Genomic DNA, 12150 nt, shown 5'->3' with positions numbered 1-12150 from the left:
AGAGATGTCAAGGAGATATTCTCTCTTAATTTACTTTAAATGGGGAAAGATTATCATCTACTTATTAAAAATAGTTGAGCTAAAGAGCACAGATAAGATTTTGCTCACCACAGAGAAGATTTTTTCTCACAAATACAGTCCTATATTTTTTTTCACCTTTCTGCTAAGTATAGCATTAATTGGGTCTGCAGGGTTGCTTGACCTTTAGCTTCATATACTGGGGTAAGAGTGATTCTCAGAGATGTTAATCTGAAATGTCATTTACTCATGGATGAGTTGGGATGCTGTGATGAAGTTTCTCATGGACAAGCAACACTTTCTGACCTCAAACAATATCATTTTCCCTAGTTTGTGTAGCTTGATGTTAATTGTTTCCTGCTGTGTGCAGCAGTTTCTAAGAGCAGGAAATAGAAACTCTTCATTCCAAAGACCAGCATTAGATTCTTATCAATGCCATGGATTGAGATAAGTCTGTGAAATTCTGTGCCTGTTGCCCAGTCAGAGAAGTGGAGGAATTTGTCCCCTCTGTTTGTGAGCAGTGTGAGTACCTGTTGCTCCTCACCTGTCTGCACTGTGGAAATACATTACAAGATGAAAAACTTGTAGTCACGCAGAAACTTCATTTGATAACACTGCTGTGAACTTCTGGCATACTAGAAAGCAGATGAGAACTTTTCAGAGCCTTGTGCACCGAGGAGATGCTTTTCCATTTCAGTTTTGAATTTGAAGAGATCTGATCAAAGCTGGTAGTGCCTGCAGTGAAGTAAAACCTTTTTTACATCAACCACTTTCAAGTTATTTATTCCCTTTGTGCCTGTGGTGCAAACCTGACTGTGAAACTGTCATTGGGAACTGCTAAAAACTAGATTAAAACCAACCTGCAGTATTTTTGGAAATGTCACTATGATTGCAGACATCTTAACGTAAAATATGGTGAAACTGAGAGACTTGTTTAATAAGGCAGAAAAATGAACTGACCTGTAGATAGACTATTTTTCTTAAAACATTTTCTGTAGGAGAACTTGATTCTCACACTTCAGTTGACAGTATCTCAGCTGCTTCTTGTAATGTAATACTGAATGGAAATGAGATGTTTGGATCACTGCAATTTCTGGCATTTTTGAACTTCCTGCTATTTTTGACTACTTCTCTAAGTATCTGTCCCTTTCATATTAACCTTGACTGACGTAAAGGACTGTGTGGCACCAAAGCAAGGATTGGAAAATGCTTGGGGTGGGTTGGGATGTGGGAGTCTGTTGTACTCTGCATGCATATGGTCTCAGACTGTTGTACATTCTGGAACCCCCAGCTCCTGACCCATTTATCCCTCCCAGGGAAATGTGGAATAAATTCTCAATGTCAGGCAGTGTTCTGACTCCTGGCAGCTGCAGCTACACTTTGTGCTTGCTGTTTGCCTGCTCCAGAATGACTGAGTGCCTCAAGTTCTTGCTTTTCTTCCTATTCCTTCCTTTCCCCCTCTGCTGGGCACCTGTCATACTGCTCTGTTTATAATACACTCATTTTAGAGTTGGTGTCTTCTGGTTTCCATCCGTTTCTCCCTGTCTTGGAAGTCAAGGATGATTCTAATAGTGGACCCTGTGTTCAGAGCAGTCCCTCTGCAAAAATCATCTGGGCTGCAGGGAGGGATTTTCTTCTGTAGTCATTTCCATCTAGTGGAGAGCTTATTTCTTCACAACTTCTCATATTTGTACAGTAAGAAAGATTTGAGCTGTTAGAGGGCTGCCCAGACTGGACGCTGAAATTCAGACTCTAGAGAAATCATTTCTAAGAACAGGAGCATCCCTGCCTAAAGAGGGTGGGAATATTTTGCTGTCTGGAAATGCTGCAGCAGTGTATTCAGGCACAAATAAAATACCACTTGAAATGGGCTGAATTTTTCCCCCAAATGATTAATCTTTAGCTTGTTCCACTGTCAGTTCCAGGATGTCATTTCTGAGAGGTTATTTTTTATGCATTGAAAGGGCAAATGTGCCTGTACAGTACTATTGAGCTGCTCTTTTGACTTCATGACCAAGCTGTCAATTAGCATTATACTGTCTGATCTCCACAAGCTGCCTTGTTTTGGTCTAAAGCAGAGAAACAAACTGTAAACACAACATATTTTTCATAGTGTTCTATTTTTGTCTTTCTTAGAAGGACTAAGTAACTTGAAGACCCAGAGAAACCTTTTAAAAAGTCATTAAGACTGAATATCCTGCATTTCTGTGCCAGCTCTTTCATTGTGTCTGAGAAAATCCTTGCACTAAAAATACGGATTCTTCAAACCAAGATGCACTTCTGCATTTTTGATTCTCCTGAAGCCAAACCCACTTTTGTTTTCCCAGCTTTTCAGGACATACAGGTTAATGTCATTAAGAAATTTAACACGCTTGTCTCTGTGCAGGTTGGACAAAGCAGTGAAAATGTCGCTGGCAGGCAGAGCTGAACCAAATTTTCTTGTTCTTTCATCCATAGTATCTGTCCTGGGGAGTTTGGGAAGTGTAGCAAAGCATCATTTCATTTTGTCCAGGTTTTCTACAGGCAGGTGACTAAAACTGTGTGAGGATGATACCAGTTCAATAAAAATGTATTGGAAAAACCTAGAAAACCTGTGTCTGAAACAGTGTTCAGATCTTCATTTAATCTTGAGCAAAAATGAGTGCACATGCTTTATTCATGAGCTTTAGTGACTCAGTGCATTGCATAGTCTTTATAATATTTTGTACTTTTTAATTTATGGATGTGAAGTACAGGGTTTGATTTTAGCAATTTCTAGGAAGACCAAATCATGGCAAATTAAATTTTTGGCTTCACAGAAAACTACATACAAATATTTTGTATTATCTCAAAAAAAAAAGGAGGGGGGGGAATTGTAAAATCTGCGATTAAGTGACCATCAGTTTTATATTTACAATTCAGCCAGTTTATCACGTAATTCTAAAAATTTCTGTTGTTTATTGCTTCTGGATATTTGGCATTTTGAGTGACTTGCTTGTTGCTCAGGAGTCTTAGGAAAATTACTGTATGGATGAAAAAAATTACTGCATGGATGAAAAGCCTCATTCGTGATAAACTGCTGTGACAAAGATTTAACTTCCATTTACATGCTTCATTACTTCTGAGATTTTAATGAAAGCCATGAAGTGCAGTGGTAATTCCAGTGTTGGCATGTAATGTCAGTGGTGAGTGATAGCACGTGGGCAGTGAGGATCAGAGGAGCAGGTACAGCCTCAAAGAGAGCACTGGTAAAGGCCTGACTTTGGACCTGCAGTAATGTCACTGTGAGCACACGTGGTAATCTGAGCTGGAGTTTCATTTTGGAGGTTGTTTAAGGAAAGGTGCTGGGGTTTAGGGCACTGCCAGTGGTTCTGCAGTGCCACCCTGGCAGGGCCTGGCACTCAGGGAAGGATTGCAGTAGCAGCAGCACCGCGAGTGCTGGCAGAGCTCACATCCAATGTCACGGATTTCATGGCTGTTACACAGCCAGTATTTTATTCATGGTTAGATAAGGTGCACACTCGCTGAGCAGTGTTTTCTGTGCTTGATCAGAGGCTTGTGGAAAAGTCAGGAGCTTCTGTGCTAGTGAGAAATTGGAACACAACTGTTTTTTGTTCTTGCTGTTCCTAAAAGTTGCCTGGAGCACCCCCAGCCTTTCCCACTGCAGTTCTCACTTGGCTCCATGCAGCGCAGCGATGGCAGAGATTTGAGTCATCCGGAGCTTTCGGATTTCACACTCGGAGGTGAAACAGTAGCAAAGGAATTAAACTGAAGTGGTAGCTAGCTACTAAGTTATTCAGTGCTTCAGGAAGATAGTACTGCATAGATTCTTGTGCTTGAAAGGATTCAGGCTCGTTGTTTACTTTTTTTGCAGTTAAAGACCAAACCTTTTTGGATAAGGGCATAGATTCTTCAGTCTCAGTGCTGTAGAGTTGCTCACAGTAATCACCTAACCTGGTAGCCTTAGCAGTGGGGGGATTTTGTTTCTGGAGGTGTTGGCAGAGCGTTTCCAGCTGTCCGAGACTCTGGTCTGGCTTTGCTGTGGCTGAACCAATGGGTTACATTGTAGATGACTGCTTCTCTTACTCCTTTTTTTTTCTTCAGCCTTATCACTATTATATGTTGTCACTGGTTTTTGACAACAAATAAAAATAGAGGCTTCACCAGTAATGGCATACTCATAATTTTTTTAAATCCAATCTTAACCCTGATAAATGCTGTTTTGTGCAATTTGGGCTGTAGTTACAGTGCTGCTGTAGAAATGTCCTTTGTATTTCTGGGCAACAGAAGCAGGAGTGTGGAACTTGTTCAGGTCAGGCTGACGTCCTTGTCCAGAGCAGGAAGGAAAGCTTTAATGCATGTTAAAGGAACAAACTGTCATGAATTGTTGCAGTGGGGGAGATTGAAGCAGTGATGGAAGGGTGGGAGTTGGGAGGGGGAAAGGCTTTGGAGCTGGGAGATTGGTCTCCTACTGGCTTGTCTTCTACCCTGCTCAAAAGCAGTGATGATGGTAGCTGCTTTGTCATCATCATCCAAAACTATTTCCTTACTGATACTCCTTACCTTCCAGTCATGTGTGCATTTTTCTTCCTTGTTTTCCAGCTGCAGTGTAGAACAGGGCAGTGCAAGATTTACTGGTGCTGTGGTCTTGTTTAGGTTGGCTGAGGTGATTTGCTGATTTAGGGGAACTTGCACATTTGTTGGTGACTGAGTGGCAGACACCCTTTGCTCAAGATCAGACAGCTTCCAGAGAACAAGCACATAACTGCTTCATTAAAAAATAACATGGAAATAGTCACATTGTCCAAGATGGGGTTTATAACTAAATGGAACTAAACTGATGCTATTTAAAATGTGACATTTTTAACGGGGGAAGTGTTGAGCCATGAATTCTGTTAAATGAAAGTAACATACGACTGGAACAGAACACACTCCCCTTTCCCTGGCACTGCCATTTCACCCCAGCACACCAATCCTACCCTGGTACCTTCTCATTCAGTGCTGCTCTGGCGTTTAGTCAGGCTCTTAAAATAACACCAGGGATGTTGCTGGTTTTGATAACTGACTTCTGACTCTTCCTGACAGTGCGAGGATCAAAACCAGGCAAAAACGTCCAACTTCAAGAGAATGAAATTAGAGGATTGTGCTTGAAATCCAGAGAAATCTTCCTGAGTCAGCCTATTCTACTAGAACTTGAAGCTCCACTGAAAATCTGTGGTGAGTACTGTGAGTTTTGGTTTTATCTTGGGGGAGGTGTCAGGTAAATGCAGACCGTAAGCAGAGAACAAGTGCCAGATGCTACTTTCACTTACTAACAGTGAAACTAATAACTAATTGTAGCAAAAGGCAAAATAAAACCCAGCTGGATAGGTAGGGCAGAGGAGTAGAGAGGGGGTAACATGTGGGGATTGTATTTGGGACCAAAATAATCCAAACCCAAAAAGCAACTGGTCCAGTTTCACCAGGCTGGGGGGGACATTCACATGAAATTATTGAAAAAAGTTATCAAATAAATGATGTTGGGCCCAGTTGTGACTGAACAAGGGGAAACAATGAGGAGCCCCAGTATTTAATGTGCTGCCATGCAAAGCTGAGCAGTGCTTTGACAGGATTTTAAAATCCTGCTGGAAACTTAGATTTTTGTACTGTTTCTTGGAATTACTCTCTAGTTTGGCCTCACCGTATTGCACACAGCAGTGCTCATTGCACACGTGTACATGTCTGCTTATGGTAAACAAATGAAGAATGGCAACATAAAAGCCTCAATAAATGCAATTTTGAAAGCTTCTAGCAAATAGTTTTTTATCTAACTCTAAAACAGAGGACTTCTATTTGAAGCATCTCATTCCATATTTATAATATTGGTAGTCTAAAATCATGATTTAGTGTTCTGCTTGTCAGAAACAAGCCCATGATTTAAAGCAAAGACAGAAATACCAATTTCATTTTTGATGCAGTTTCCCTGCTAGAATTTGAATTACTGGGTGTTTCCAGAAAACACAGTTGGTTTCTTGGAGTCTTGATTTTGTTTTATACACACAAATATTTTTGTGTAGCTACCATTGCATAGATGTCAAAATGTGATAATTTTATCTACGTTAGCTGCCATTTTAAGTATGTTATGGGTGGTATTTAACTGCAAGCTTTTTTCTTTCTGAAGTGTCTTTGATTTGCTCTTTCTCTCAATCAAAGAATGTAGTGAAGGGTCACTTAAGTGTCATGTGTGAATCTCCTTGCAGGTGACATCCATGGACAATACTACGACTTGCTCCGACTCTTTGAATATGGGGGTTTTCCACCAGAGAGCAACTACCTGTTCCTTGGTGATTATGTTGACAGAGGAAAGCAATCTTTAGAAACAATTTGTCTTCTATTGGCCTACAAAATTAAATACCCAGAGAATTTTTTCCTTCTCCGAGGGAACCACGAATGTGCCAGCATCAATAGAATTTATGGGTTTTATGATGAATGTAAGTACCAGGCATGTGTGCCTCCACTGGGGACAGCAGGGTGGCAGTGTCAGATGGCTCCTTCCTAACTTGAAATGCCCTCTGTGCTCTTCAGAGGGGTCCTGGGCCTGTTTTAGAGGGGGGAGTCTGTCCTTCCCCTGGCCGTCTTGGAGTCTGAGCCTCACGCTACAAAGCAGCAACCAAGCGGGTAATTTTATTTGTTGGCTGCTGTGTTAACAGACAATTCTCGCTGGTAAAACTCATAGGGACATCTAATGAGTGATGAGAGAATTTCATTTGATGTGCATTACAGAAGTTCACCTCTGTTTCATTCATCTGATGATGATATGTACAGATTGTGTGATGTATGTAGACCTTACCCAAACACAACAAGTAATTTTCTGTGAAGTAGGAGCCAATGTTCCTGTTTCAAAGGATGTGATTTAATCCAGATAATGTAGAGCTGATATTAAATTAATTGTGCACTGAAGCATGCTGGAACTTGTGTGGTGGGACACACTTGGCTTGCAGATGATGACAAGATGTGCGCTCCATGTCTTGTTCTCCTCCTGTGAGGAAACAAAGATGTGTGGTATTTCAGAGTTGTCTCCTCAGAGATTAATCACAGGCTTAGTCATATATCACAAATATGTTCAGGGTTCATATCTAGGAGAGTCCCTTTGAAATTCATAAAACTGTGGCAGTTTTGTTTTTCAGTCCTGTTTCATTTTTCAGTCCTGTTTATTTGCCGAAAGTGAATTTATGTGGTAAAGCAGAATTTTTTAAAAAAATCTGCTTTTCAAGAATTGCTGTCTTCGCCTGAAAGAAATGGCAAGTGGCAAAATTTTCTGCAATAGATCAAATTCTCCAAGGGATAATTTGCCAAAACAGAGTTGGGACTGGAGAGCCTGATTGCCAACTGTTGAACAGGCTTATGGTGCACTTGAAGCTGTGCCACACTGAGAGGCCTTGCCATTTAAACAATTAAATAAGTCAGAAAATATCAATTATGTATAGACTCTAATGCTGACTTTTTGCAAGTCTCAGTAAAGTTCAGGCATCTAAGTTAGATTGGTTGTGTTTGTATTAGAAAAGCACATTGACTGGGTTTTTCTCCCCAATTTCTTCTAGGTAAGAGAAGATACAATATTAAACTGTGGAAAACCTTCACAGACTGTTTTAACTGTTTACCAATTGCAGCTATTGTGGATGAGAAGATATTCTGCTGTCACGGGGGTGAGTAGCAGTTCCTTAGGTGATGTTTGAGGAACTGGAAAACTCAGTCATGGCAGTTTCGTGTTTACGTTGCTGAAGCTTCAAAACTTCAGGATTTTTCTCTGCCTTGGCTCGTGTATGAGGAAGGGTTGGGCTCAGTGAGTGTCAGTTTTGTGAATCATGGAGCCGGTTCAGACACGATCTGCTCTTCCTTTTCCACCAAAGGCACCTTTAATAGCCTCTCCTTTGGAGCAGAGAGTCCTTGCAGAGGTTTTTTGGACTTAGATGACCAGCAGTTTGATATCTGTCCCAAAAACATCTGTTTTCACAGAACCAGAGTGGTTTGGGTTGGAAGACACCCTTGGGGATCAGCCAGTAGAATTCCCCCACCATGGGCAGGGACTCCTGTCACTAGGTCTGGTTGCTCCAAGCCCTGTATGGGCTTTAATTTGGGTTTAATTTGTAGAAGTTGATTTATGCCACATGATGCAGCTTTTTCTGGTCATAAAATACAGATTGCACCTTAAATGTTTTATCACTTGCGAGTCATTACAGTTGCCCAGGGACTTACATCAGTGAAAAATGATATGAGATTGGTTTGATATTTTATTTCATCTCGCTGATCATCACAGTGAGCATTCCCTGTGATTCCTGGTGTTCATGCCTCTTTTATTTAACAGCTCTTCTATCAGACACTTGCAAAATATTCGTGAGATTATTGTAATCCTGTAAAATGTGGAAATGGCCTTGCTTTATCTTAGTTCCAGTAAATCTCCTACAAAGTGACTTCTGTACCAAAATGCTGGATTTAAAAAACGTCAGTGAATGTCGCCACTGAGCTACGTAAAATGGCAGTGGTGAATCACTTTGAATCCAAGTTATTTTTGTCCTGGATGAATGTCAGTGCTGCAGAGCAAAGCTGGACTAAGCTGGGGCCTGCCTGTGTCTTCCTTGTGAACAGGTTTGTCACCAGATCTGCAGTCAATGGAGCAGATCAGACGAATCATGCGCCCCACGGATGTACCGGACCAGGGCCTCCTGTGTGATCTCCTGTGGTCTGACCCTGACAAGGATGTCTTGGGCTGGGGTGAAAATGACAGAGGAGTGTCCTTCACTTTTGGTGCTGAAGTGGTTGCTAAGTTTCTCCATAAACATGATTTGGATCTCATATGTAGAGCTCATCAGGTATTTTCATTTTGTACTTTAAAGCATAGAATAATTTAGGTTTGGGTGATCTGAGGTGGTCACCTGGTCCAGGCCAGGCCTGTGTCAGCCCAAGGTGCTGAGGGTCTTGTCCAGTCAAGTTGTAAATATGTGTGAGGTTCTCTGAATGTGTGCCAGTGTTTAACAGCCCTTATAATTAACATTTTCGTAGAAACTCTGATTTTCTTGAACAAGGGGTTTCTCAATGTTAGTGGACTCTTGTTGCTGAGCTGGTTCTTGCGATGCTCCTGTTTTAATGTAAAACTTTGAAACTCATGCTCATTAAACATAGCCAGGTTTTCACCTGCTGCCTCTGGAAAAGTGGCTTTGCGCCTTGTCAGGAGGAAGCTGCCCAGAGTAACACTTCTGCTTTTGTCTCTAAAGGTGGTTGAAGATGGATATGAGTTTTTTGCAAAAAGACAATTGGTAACTCTGTTTTCTGCCCCAAATTACTGTGGAGAATTTGATAACGCGGGTGCCATGATGAGCGTGGATGAAACACTAATGTGCTCTTTCCAGGTACGGTATCTGAAGATCTTCCCTTCTCTTTAGTGAGGTCACACATAAAATTTGTGCTATTTTGAATCTACATTTTATTGTTAAATAAAAACTTTTTGCTAAATGACCCCTCTGTCTTTTCAGATCTTGAAACCTGCAGAGAAGAAGAAGCCCAATTCCAGCAGACCTGTAACACCTCCCAGGGGTATGATCACAAAACAAGCCAAGAAATAGTCACTTTGGCACTGCCTTGTTGGGACTTGTATCATAGTCTATAACCTCCATTTTTAAACTTATCATGTGTGCTGTTCAGCTTGCTCAAAATAGATAATGTGTTTGTGGTTTTCCTTTCCATTTGATGAATGGCATTTGCTGGTTGTAACAGCGAATGAAAGACTTTGCTCCCTCCCAGGAAAAGAGTTTGAGAGTCCCCCTGTGTCGTTGTTCCAGCTGCACACTCCACAGCATCTCCCCACCAGCCAGGTAACCGCGGGGCTGGCGGGACCCATACCATGAATAGTGTAAATCTTGTTCTTTAGGATCTGAAGAGGGCACTCGTGTGCTGTGAGAGTAGAGATTGTTCCTGTCAGCGATTACATACTGTTTATACAAACCACTGTGAACTGTTTTTTTATGTTCAATTTTGTTTTAAAGGGATTGCTTTTCTTTTAATGTCTTGTCATGTACACGTTAGTTTTATTGCTGTCGACATTAGGAATAACCTTCAACCTTGCCAGCACCACTGGTAGGATGTATATTTAATTCAGACACACGTCCCTCTCTGTACACTTCAAATGACAAAGCCATTATTTTAAGTGTTTGTGTCTCCTTCCTGAAGCCAAAGTTCGCTTAGAAACCCGTTTGTACACAACCCCCCTGCTGAGTTGGCCGGGCTTCCCATCCACGCCTTCCTCTCAGAGAGAAAAGGAAGTGCTGGCTGGAAATAGCAAACAGAAAGGCTTGTCCATGCTCAAAGTGAACACGTTTTTGTACAGTTTCCGTGTGTTCAGTCGAGCAGATCCCAGTGCTGAGACAGCAGTCCCAGGGCAGTGACACAAATGGCTCTGGGAGTGATGGAAATGGCTCTGGATCTGCTGGAAGGGGTTTGTGCATTTCAGCATAAAGACTTTGTTCTACAAAGAAACCTAGAAACTCGCTTGATAAGCCAACCAGAGGTGTTGATCTTGATCACTGGTTTATATAAATCTCTCACAGAATCTTGTTTTTTAAAAACTGTTGATCTTTTTTGAACAGATGACAGTGTACAATATCATGTAGTGAAAATCACTTATTAAATGAAGAAATTGTTAAATCTTCTCAGTGTCAGTTTATCACAACATATACACTACTGCTCTCCAAGGGCCTGACGTAGAGAAATAAATTGTTCTGGAAACCCACGGATTCTTGGTTTGGATTTGTCTGAGCTGCAAAAGGTGATTTTGAACAGCAGTGCTGGGTTTAATTCTGAATCTGGAGCCTCAGGCAGAGGCCCCTCCCAGCTGAGGGTGGGGCCATTGGTCCTGAGCTGGTGTTTGCCGCAGCACAGCCCACGGGCGGGCGTGGGAGGACCAGCTCAGCTTGGCTCCTGTTCATTGTTCTGTGCACTGAGGGCTTGGCCTTGAGTGCAAGTGCTGCTCTGAGAGGGTTGGAGCTGAGACCAGATCCATTTCCTCTGGTGTTTAATTAAAGAACTAAATTTCTGGTGGAATGGGGAGCCTGAGTCCATTTTATCAGTGCTGGCTGTTGGGCAGGAGGCTCTGTGGGGATGGGTGAGGTGTGTGCCAGCTCTTGATCTCCACAGGACCAGCCTGGGCTCCTTCACTGCCATGTGGAAAATGCTGTGGGGGTGTTCAGCTCTCAGAGGAGGCAGCCAGTTCTTACCCTGTCCTTGCACTGGGACAGCAGCAACGCTGCTGCATCTGCTGAGGAACAAGTTTGTCACTGGAATGCCCAGCTCTGTCCTGGTGTCCCACTGAATTCCCCTCCACCTCCGCAGTGAGTGGGACTTGTTTGCCACAAGTGCTTTTTCTGGGCAGTCTGCAGCCACTGACTTAATGTTTTCAATGTAGTTCTCTGAATCAAAGAGCTATTTTCCTACTCTGAAGACATTTTTCCCTTCCCTCTACAGCTGATTAATCAAAAACCTGTAACTACCTGTGCTGAGCTTGCTAGATCAGATGTCACAGATTACCTGGTAAGGCTCTCTCACAAACTTTCACCCTTTGAATCACGTTTGTGGTTTCCTTTATAGCTCTATAATTTTTCTCCCTCCTTGTCCAACACCCTGCATATCTGTTATTGCTGTTGTGGGTGACAGCACACATGGAACCGGTTGGGATGTGCCTGCTCTGGCAGAGACACTGTCACCTCTCCTCACTGGCCCTGCCACACCTTTGTCCTCCATGGCTTGTTTTTTTCTCTCCCCAAACACAGTTTCGGTGACATAGGTGCCTATTCTGGGCTGTGTTCTCTGCCTGGCTGCATTCCCTGAGGTTGGGTCATTCCTCAGGATCCCTGGGGGGTGGAGGGGGGTGGGTCCTGTCCCTGAGAAGGGAAGGGGCTGCTCCTGCTGTGAGTTGTAACCAAAAGCTTGGGCATGTTTTTATGTCCATTAGTTGGGGTTGGGTTGTTTTGATCACTGGAGGAAGAGAGAAGGAGTAGATGCTGATTGTGATTTTTTTTTCTCATAGTGATACTTGTAGGAATATCTAGCTGACACAAGGAATGGCCAGAGCAGCTGTGAGCCTCCCAAGGCCTGTGTCCCCACAGCCCAACACCAATTCCTGCT

At 42.5% G+C, this 12150-nt stretch overlaps 1 protein-coding gene across 1 annotated transcript; it reads left to right on the top strand.

Annotated features, from left to right (window-relative positions):
• Positions 1-5069: 5069 nt before the first annotated feature.
• PPP1CC (protein phosphatase 1 catalytic subunit gamma) lies at positions 5070-10505 on the top strand (the record flags this gene model as incomplete). Its single annotated transcript, XM_014308234.1, has 6 exons — positions 5070-5214; positions 6237-6467; positions 7578-7682; positions 8623-8846; positions 9249-9383; positions 9507-10505. Coding segments are annotated over 6 exons (930 nt in total), but the record flags the coding sequence as incomplete, so codon positions are not given.
• Positions 10506-12150: the final 1645 nt, after the last annotated feature.

This window comes from Geospiza fortis, unplaced genomic scaffold, assembly GCF_000277835.1.
Source record: "Geospiza fortis unplaced genomic scaffold, GeoFor_1.0 scaffold145, whole genome shotgun sequence".
Lineage (NCBI taxonomy): Eukaryota > Metazoa > Chordata > Aves > Passeriformes > Thraupidae > Geospiza > Geospiza fortis.
The sequence above is the reverse complement of the archived record's forward strand: the minus strand, read 5'-3'. Positions and strand labels throughout refer to the sequence as shown.